The following is a 10113-nucleotide window of genomic DNA, read 5'->3' as shown; positions in this document are numbered from 1 at the left end:
CTAGAGTCGATAGATAGATTGTACTCACCTGACCAAGACATGTATTCAGATTAAAGTAACCCACTTAAGGCTCTCTCTTGTATAGTAACAAGTTTGTTTTATGTTGAGGCTAAATAAATCGAGTTAGTTAAGCTTGAATAGGTTGATTGAGCTTTAACCGACTTGATTTAGCTTAAACAAAATTTTCTGAATATTACATTAATTACTAGATATAAAAGTTATATATGATTTAACTAATCAATGATAATATTAATAGAATATAAGCCAAAATTAAAATTCTTGTTCTTTGAATGAAATGCATTAGAAAATTAGTTTTATCATGAAAAACTATGTATGTATGAGAGAGAAAGTCTGAGAGAGAGAGAGAGAGAGAGATTGTGAAGTGAAATAGAAGTGAGAATACATTAAAGCTTTGTTCTCTCTTGAATTTAATTGATAATTCTTTCAAATCAAACAAAAAAGAGATTTTAATTCACTACTTTTTTTCTCAACCAAATAAGTGGGTGATACTATTTCAATTTAATTCATTTTATCATTTTCTATTTCTTTTTTTGCTTTTCTCTTCCAAACCAAAAGCGTATTAAAAAAAATTAACAACACAAATAATAATAATATTAATAATATTTTATCCACACAAAAAATTAATACCAAACTAACTTAAAAAGATAACATCCCAAGCAAGGTGGAACCCCATTGAGGCGGGGGAATTGCACCCCCTGAATTTTTTTTTTCATTATACTATTATTTAGGTAATTTGTCCCCGTTTAATCAATTTTTTAGCCTTTATTACAAGGGCATTAAGGCAATTGTCCCCCCCCCCCCCCCCCCAAAAAAAATATTCCCCCCCCCCCCCCACACCAAAAAAATGTTAAAATATTATGGTCTTTAGGCAATTTCCCTCCCAATATAATTAAATATATTGTCGAACCCTGCCAGGGGAGCTGTACCCTTGGACCCCCGACATATATACCAACAATTACTTATAAATTTGTCTCCCCTAAAAATTATGGTTGGTTCCGCCCTTGATTCCAAGTACATAGCTCATTGGAATAAGCATTTTTTCGGTTTAACTAAACTTAAATTAATAAGGAAATAATGAGCAATAAAGCATTACTCAAAACAAAAGACTTTGTTGAATATCAAAGAGGAACCACTCATTATCTCAACCAAAGAAAAAGTTGACAAATCAATTTACAGCTACCGAAGAACAAAAATTAGAGATAAATTAGCTCTGTTCGAGCTATCTTTCTCTTTCTTACAATATTACCAGCAACCAAAGAAGTACAAATAGCCTATACAATTCCTCGCAACCTCACTCAGGAAAACAATGATAAAAAAATTAAGGCGTAGAGACTTGACGACGATCATCACCGCAGAGCAAGCCGTGGACGGCGTTGATGGACTCTGGTGCGTCGTTGTGACAGGAAGAAGAGTCTGAAGGAGGAACAAAACCTCGTGGAAGCATGGCGGAGAAGACCAATTCCCCAACCTGATAATGACCTGAAAAGCTCTTCCTTCTCCTCATACTTCTCCTCTTCTTGTTCTTGAGAAGGTTGCCATTAGATAGAGGAGGATAAGGCCTTGGTACCGATAAGTGGGAGTGCTCATGGCGTTGGAAGTTGATGGAGGAAGAAGCTTGTTTCTTTGTTTGAAGTGTTTGGTGTGAGAGAATGGGAGAAGAAAGATAAGAGAGGAGTAGGGAGAAGAGGAAGGAGGAAGCGATCAAGTTAAGGCACTGAACAGCCATCAGGAGTTGGAGCGTTGGGAATGGCTGTGCATTTGGATTTGAGTGCAGAAGCTGGTAAAGGTCTAGAAGCGGTAAAAAAATATGTGAGGAGCTTTTGATATTATTATGATTAATATTGATTATTTAAGTTATAAGATTAGTTATTCAAGCAAATTTTACTTAAAATAAAAAATATAATTAAGGTACTTGATGAATTATCTACATCATAAAGCATATGAAGTCCAACTTTTTCTTTCAAAATAAATGCATAACATAGAGGAGTTGTTGGTTGGTTTTCTCTATATCTGTCCCTTTGTCATGAGAACTGGAGAATATGACGGGTTGTAAAGGAGAAGGGAGGGCACAATACGGGGAACATTCTCCGAAGGCTTGGCTTTGTTTGCGAGGTCTTCTCGATACTTTAATCAGTCTTGCTTTAGTTAATGTAGGGATAAATTGTAGTATTCTAATGATGAGAGCCCTGCTTTCTTTCTCTCTTTTTCGGTTCCCTTTGAGGTAAGTAAAATGCTTAAGTTGCTTTATTACCATTCAACTTTGACCATTGACTGAATTCTGCTAGATATTGGTTGGGCTTTTTCTACATATATAAAATATGTTTACCATTCAACCTTGACCGTTGCCCCTCCTGATTGACTAAACCTGTTAAATATCTACGTGTTACTTATATGTATACATTTTGATTTTATATTTGATGCCCCATCTTCCAGCACCACTAAACAACTACATATTTTTTATTTCTTTTAACTTATTATTGATATATCCCAAAAAATTATATTGATCAAGCACGAATCTCGAGACAAAATCAAACTGGAAACTTCAAAAACTAAATCTAGGAGCTCCCGAACTCCGATTTCGACGAGCTTATAGTCAAACTGAGCGTCTCGAAAATACAAACCCAACGACACCATATTCAACTCAATCCGAGCCCAAATGAGCCAAAATCAAGCACCCGAAGCGCTATTGGAAAGCTCGTACCACAATTTGAGTTACCAAATGGTCTCAGTTTTTAACCAGCTTATAGTTGAATCGAACGGCTTGACGAGATGAATCCAACGAGCACAAGATCGTCGGATTCCGACATCACTAAGGCCTTCAGATATCTGACGAACGGTGTACGATCAAGGGATTCAATATTAGCCGTCCATTCGACCACTCCCTATTTGCCCGTGATCTCACATCTATTTACGAGCTATGCCACTCCAAAAAATTTATAAATAGACCCCTCATTTCTCATGGGAGGGGACTCAAGCAAGAAGAGGAGAAGAAGAAGAGAAGGATAAGGAGAATTAGCTCCTGCTCGACCACCGCCGGAGTTCTTCCCGCTGCCTGAATAATGCCAAAATTCTGCCGAATACTCGTATGACGTCGAAACTCTAAACAACTTTGTAACTGAATTTCAATTCAAAAGAAACTCATTGTAATCTAATCGTCCTAACTTGTGGGACGAATTAGCCTATTGTATCTCAAACTACAATAGTGGAACTTTCAACTGGGTGTGGCCCCGTGGTTTTTCCCCTTTTCAGGGTTTTCCATGTAAAAATCATGGTGTTCTTTCATCTTCTCTTTGTGTGTGCTAGATATTCGTGCAACGCTCAGACAAAAAATCTCTAACTCTACCGCCGCGTATATTCTAGCCCGTAACAGTTTGGCTCCGTCTATTGGAACCACTATCCCACTACTTCAAGTATTGCTACGATGGTCAACAGGCGCAGCAGTCGTATCATTGGAGCTTCTCGCTCCAACTCCCGTCAGTCCAGAAATTAATCTATTAATCATAAATGCCTGATGTCTACCTCTTTTCATCCTGGGGGGCAGAATGCTGCCGGAGAAGGAACATCGGGACCTTCTTTAGAAGAGAGAATCCGAAAGATGGAAGAATCTCAAAAGGAGATCTTTCAACTCCTGCGAGAAAATTGGCAACCAACACTAGCACAACGGGAGGAAGTTCTCTCCCTCAGGATCCACCACGGGTTGAAGATGTTCAATTCGAACATCTCCAAACAGAGATTCATCTTCCTCCACTAAGAAGACATCCACAGTCACGATAGGATAACAAACTTGCTGATACAGCAAGTTCTACACATCCTTCGCCCTCGACTCGGTAGCCTCGCTTTGTCCCAAATCTCCCAGAAGACTTAGCCCAACCACACGTTGCCGAACACCCTCACAATGCTCTGCGTCATGAACTATGAAGGTTGGTATGGGAAGAGTTCCCCCAAGGGGATATGAGGAAAACTCTCCGACAAAGGGACTTCCAGGAGTCATCACCTCTAACTGAAGCCATTCTTCAGCATCCCATTTCGGTTTGATTCAAAGTACCCAGCATGGAGTCTTACGATGGAACGTCCAACCTGTATGAGCATATCGACCACTATAGAATCATCATGCATATTCAGCGAGCCTCGGACGCACTCCTCTGTCAGGTCTTTCCTGCCACCCTTAAAGGCAGGCTCAAACATGGTCTATTCACTTCCATCCGGGATGATCCTCTCATTTGTCAAATTGACCAAAGCTTTCGTTGAACAGTTCGTAGCAAATCGAAGAATAGCTAAAGACTCTTCCCATCTCTCCGGGATCCGTCAAGATGAAGGAGAATCGTTAAAGGAGTATTTTCAGTGATTTTTCACTGAAGCTCGACAAATTCCAGGAGTAGATCCTGACCTCTTGAGAGGAGTCTTTCTTGGAGGCTTTCGCCCTAGCCCCTTTTACTCGACACTCATGCGCGACATCATTCCTTCATATGCCGATTTGATTCATCGTGTAGAAGCTCAAATCTCGACATACGAAGCCATAAATGCTCATAGAAAATAATTTGAGCAAACTAATGGGAAGCGCAAGGGTGCACCAGGGATGGATAATTCATCTTCACAAGGAAAGAAGCTAGGGAAGAATAATCTACCTCCTAGACCTCCAATGCCACGATGAGAACCTCGATAGGAGAAGGAGTACTTGAATAGTAGTTAATGAAATTGAGATAATCACTGGAGATCCCTTTTTATCTGACTAAGTCTTTTTGCCTGTAAATGAAAATTCAACTCTAAAGAAGGTCGTATAGATCACTCTATTACCTTTGACGATTCTGATCTGGAGGGAGTAAAAACCCCTCATCAAGATCTGCTTGTTATCAATGCAGGCATAGGTGACCCATGTTACAATGTCAAAAGAATTCTTATGGATAATGGAAGCTCCTTAGATGTCCTGTTCTATTCCACTTTTCTCAATATGGGTCTCTCAAGAGAAAAGCTTCAACCTGCTGCAGGTCCTTTATATGGATTTGATAATCGACCTATACGAGCAGAAGGAATAATCAGTCTCTCAGTTGTACTTGAAGAATTTCCCCGGCAGTCTACACACTCCATTCAATTTATCATTGTAAAGTTAGAATCATCTTACAATGCTATCTTTGGGAGGCCCCTCCAATCGATTTTTGGGATTGTCACGTCTATCCCTCACGTCAAGCTGAAGTTCCACACCCAGACAAGAGTTAGTGTGGTATTCGGAGATCAACAAATAGCACAAACCTGCTATCTCAAACAGGTCAAGTTACGTCCAACGGTTACACTGAGCATCGAGGACTTTGATCTCCAGAACCATGATATTCCTTAGAGAGCTTCCCCTATAGAAGACCTTACTACTATACCTATCTCTGAAGAACTTCCTTCGAGGAAGGTGTAGATTGGATCACTTCTCTCATACAACAAGAAGAAAAAATTCGTAGAATTTTTATGAGAAAATCAAGATATTTTTGCGTGGAGTCCGGTAGATATGCCCGAAATTGACCTCGAAGTGATTGTACACTCCCTCAAAATTAATTTGGCATGCAAACCTATCATCCAGAAGAAAAAATTTTTTGCACAAGATTGTCAACAAGTAATCGAACAAGAAGTAGATAAACTCTTGGAAGTCAGGTTCATAGGAGAGGTGCACTATCCTACTTGGCTGGCAAATGTTATCATGGTGCGGAAGGGGAGTGGAGCGTGGAGAATGTATATAGATCATATAGATCTCCATAAAGCTTGCCCGAAAGACAGCTTTTCGCTTCCTCGTATTGACTTATGATATCACTTCTAGACATCAGATGTTAAGCTTTATGGATGCCTACTCCGGCTATAATTAAAAAAAGATGAATCATGCTGATGAAGAAGCCATATCTTTTGGTGATGCCCTTCGGGCTCAAGAATGCTGGAGCAACTTAACAACGCCTTATGAATAAGATTTTCAAAACTCTTATTGGGCGTAATATGGAGGTGTATGTGGATGATATGTTGGTAAAGAATCTTAAAAAATCTCAATATTTATCTGATTTAGAGCAATGCTTCCATTTGTTGAGGCATTACAATATACGGCTCAACCCCGCCAAATGTGCCATTGGAGTCGCTTCTGGAAAATTTTTGGGGTTTATGGTAACCCATAGAGGAATCAAAGCTAATCTAAAAAAGATCAAGGCATCGAGAGATATGGTGCCACCGAAAAATATCAAGGAGGTCCAAAGGCTAAATGGGAGAATTGCAACACTTTTGTTTTTTAGCTCATTTAGGAGACAAATATCTGCCCTTCTTCAAGGTAATTAGAGGTGCTCGCAACTTTGGCTTCCAATGGATGGATGAATACCAAGAAGCCTTTGAACATCTACGAAAGTATTTAGCTTCCCCACCACTACTTTTCAAACCAACACCAGGAGAAAGTTATATTTGTACCTAGCTATTTTTACCCAAGCTATCAGTTTAGTTTTAGTACGAGAGAAAAATATTGTACAACGCCCCATCTACTATGTCAGTAAGACCCTATCTTAAACGAAGGGATGTTATCCCATAGCAGATAAGACGGCATTGGCGTTAGTTTATTCAGCTAGAAAACTACGCCCTTACTTTCAAGCCCATTCAATTGGGTTTACACAAATTTTTCGCTAAAAAGTATTTTGCAAAAGCCAGAAGCATCAGGTAGGCTCGTTAAGTGGTATGTAGAGCTAAAAGAATTTGACATCCACTACTTGCCTAGGCCCGATATCAAATCTCAAGTGCTTGCAGATTTTGTTGTTGAGTGCACCGTCCTAGTATCTGACGTTCAACCAAGTAATATGCCTTCTTCTCCATGTTGGATGTTGTATGTCGATGGGTCTTCTGAAAGTTCTGGCATTGGAGTTGAAATTCTATTAATTTCCCTGCAGAAAGTTACTCTTGAATATATACTCTGACTCAAGTTTCCAGCGACAAACAACACAACAGAATACGAGGCCCTCATTGCCGGATTGAGATTAGCAACTAACTGTGAGGTACATAACCTAATAGTCCACACTGATTCCCAACTAGTTGCCTCTCAGGTGGAAGGGGAGTTCGATATCCACAATCCACAACTGGCACAACATTGTAACATTGCAAAGTTACTCTTGGCCCGTATAAGAGAGCATCAGATCATACATATTCTCTGGGAATAAAATGCTAAAGCAGACGCTCTTTCCAAACTTGCTCATCAATAATGAAAGACATCTACAAGAGAAAGTGTATTGAGGAGATCCACTTTCTAAGTATTCAAGGTCTGTGGGTCATACAATCAATCGATGAACCAAGAGAAGCATCTTAGATCGATCCCTTCTTGTCTTTTTTACAAGATGGGGTACTGCCTGAAGAACCCATGGCTGCAACAAGACTTTGAAGACAAGCAGCAAATTTCACCATTATTGGAGGTGAGTTGTACAAGCACGCCTTCACCGGACCATATCTCAAGTGTCTCCCGCCTTCAAAAGCTGATTACGTACTTCGAGAAGTTCATTCAGGAGTTTGTGGAGAATATTTGGGAGGAAGAGTATTGGCTTACAAGATCATGAGATAAGGATTTTATTGGCCTACAATGAAACACGACACACTTGAGTTTACACAAAAGTGCAAAAACTGCCAGTTACATTCCAATCTCACCTATACACCTGCTCTGGAACTCGCATCACTTTAGATCCCTGACCTTTTGCCCAATGGGGAATTGATATAATGGGACCCTTCCCTGTAGCCACGGGACAACAAAAATTTATTATCCTAGCTGTAGATTACTTCACCAAGTGGGTAAAAGCAGAACCCTTGGCAAAAATTACAGAAGTAAATGCCAAACAATTCTTGTGGAAGAATATAATATGTCACTTCGGCATCCCTGCAAGAGTCATCACCGACAACGGGACTCAATTTACTGGGAAGATCTTTACATCCTTCTGTAAATATTTTCATATTCAACTCATCCACACAGCTATCGCCCATCCTCAGGCTAATAGGAAAACAGAGGTTACAAATCAAACAATTTTGAAAGGGTTGAAGACACGCTTAGGGAAGGCTGGGGGGGCAATGGGCTGAAGAACTCCCAAATGTCCTTTGGGCTTATTGGACTAATGCCAGGACTCCTATGGGAGAAACCCTATATAACCTCTATTTTGGAACATAAGCAGTCATACCGGTTGATATTGGAGTCCCGAGTAATAGAGTCCAAACTTTTGACTTCAATAATAACGAGGAGAGTCTCAGGACAAATTTGATATCCTCCCTGAAGTACGAGATGAAGCCTCACTCATAACCGCTGCATACCACCAGCGAATTGCTCGTCACTATAATCAGAGAGTGAAACCATTGTAGTGGATGTTCACTTTGTTGTGATACCATCTCTTCTCCTCAAATTCTTTTTTCCGTGATTCGAGAAATACACAATTTACATTATATCTCAATCATTAAACGATCAATCCTAGGGGGATTCGATCCGACCTCTTCCATACAAGTTAAAATCATCAAGCAAATACTTTGATTAACAACCTCCGATAGGTCAGGGTATCCAAGGAGGATATCTCATGCAATCACTTTAGTCAGAAAAGGCTGCCAAAATATTTCTCATTGAAAAAAAGTTGAATCAATTTCATATGCATGTGAAAAAGAGATAAATATCTTTTTTATATAACTCACTGAAACATCAAATACATCATACAAAAATATCAAACACCAGAAACACATATATAATCACCACAAAGAAAACAAAAGAGATACAAATAAGATTAGAATAATCATATAGGATCTTAAGATCAACCTCGTCTTCATCCAAAGAAAAAACATACTTCAACACACTCTCTAACTCTTCACCACCAGAGTCTGAAGATGGATCACCAGAAGCCTGGATGGGAGTCAACCCCTCAATCTCCCCTCCATTTTTACACTGCACTGCACGAACACCCTTCATGAAACTTTTGATAAAGCCATCTTCTATATGCTCTACCTCTAAAGCCTTCACTTCTACATCATAAATATGATCGCGAGCTTCCTGAACTTGGTCCACAACAATTATCTTGAAGGCATAAGATTTCTTGAACTCTTCTACAGCTGTAGACGATGACAGCTGAGCTTCCTTCTATGATAATATGTTCAGGAGCTTCTTATTCTCAGCCTCAGGGATTTGTTGATCTTTAAATTGTTGGTTGTTCATCGCCTGTGCCTCTACCAACTGTATATGTCAATGATCCATCCGCTCATTCTCGGAGGAGGCTGAAGTGATCCTATTTACCAATTCTGTTCTAAACTATTCAAGTTGATCCTCCACCGTCTTCATCTCCTTCACTTTACCGTCATATTTCTTCTTGTATTCCCCTGAAGGTATTTAACTTTCACAAATTCATCATTCCAGTCATCCAAGATTTTATTCACCTCAAGTTGCTATTCCAAATGAAATAACAAGTAAGAAATATATCCCTGAATATATATATATATATATATACAAGGGAAAAGGAGAGAGGATGAACTCACTAACTCATCGGTTCGTCGACGACCAATACACTTATGTTTCAAAACATCTTATGGAATGTATATCTTGGACGGAGAGAAATGAGGACCTTTATTGGCGACTGTCAAAATTTCATCTACTTTCTTCTTATTTGACGCTTGCAAATCTCCCTCACTCTCTGGTCGCTTGTATTGACCTTTTTGGGTCTCAAGAGATTTCATAAATTTCTTTAATATCTGTGCATGCAATCTCCCTGCTTGAGTAGATAACCCCACCTTGAATAAGTATTCTTCGTCTATATATCTGCTCAAATAACGCACTTCATAACGAAGGGCGTCAATATCAGGAAGCTTCAAAATTCTCAATAAATCTTCCTCTCCAATGTGAAGGGGGATGGGTAACTCCTTCAACTTTTTTTCTTGAAGATTCCAATCATTTTGCACAAAAAAGAAGTCGTTGATCCATTCTTTCGATGGATCTCGGGTGAGAATACCAACCACATAGATATGAAGAAGATACGACCCTGCGTATCGCTAAAGAGGCATCCCATCCGAGAAAGAAAATTTGTAGACAACACCACTCCATGGTATCTGAAAAGCACAATCAGACCCATTATGATTGACATG

At 39.5% G+C, this 10113-nt stretch overlaps 1 protein-coding gene across 1 annotated transcript; it reads right to left on the bottom strand.

Moving 5' to 3' along the window:
* Nucleotides 1-1339: 1339 nt before the first annotated feature.
* On the bottom strand, nucleotides 1340-1747 carry LOC110098929. The gene has a single exon (XM_020825880.1). It carries the CDS (start codon nucleotides 1745-1747, stop codon nucleotides 1340-1342), a length of 408 nt encoding a protein of 135 aa, XP_020681539.1.
* Between the last annotated feature and the right edge of the window lie 8366 nt (nucleotides 1748-10113).

Source organism: Dendrobium catenatum, unplaced genomic scaffold, assembly GCF_001605985.2.
Source record: "Dendrobium catenatum unplaced genomic scaffold, ASM160598v2 fragScaff_scaffold_1180, whole genome shotgun sequence".
Taxonomy (NCBI): Eukaryota; Viridiplantae; Streptophyta; class Magnoliopsida; order Asparagales; family Orchidaceae; genus Dendrobium; species Dendrobium catenatum.
This window is presented reverse-complemented; position numbering and strand designations above follow the sequence as displayed.

Coding starts and splice junctions, on each gene's coding strand:
- LOC110098929 (XM_020825880.1), bottom strand. CDS start 1,747: ATGGCTGTTCAGTGCCTTAACTTGATCGCTTCCTCCTTCCTCTTCTCC.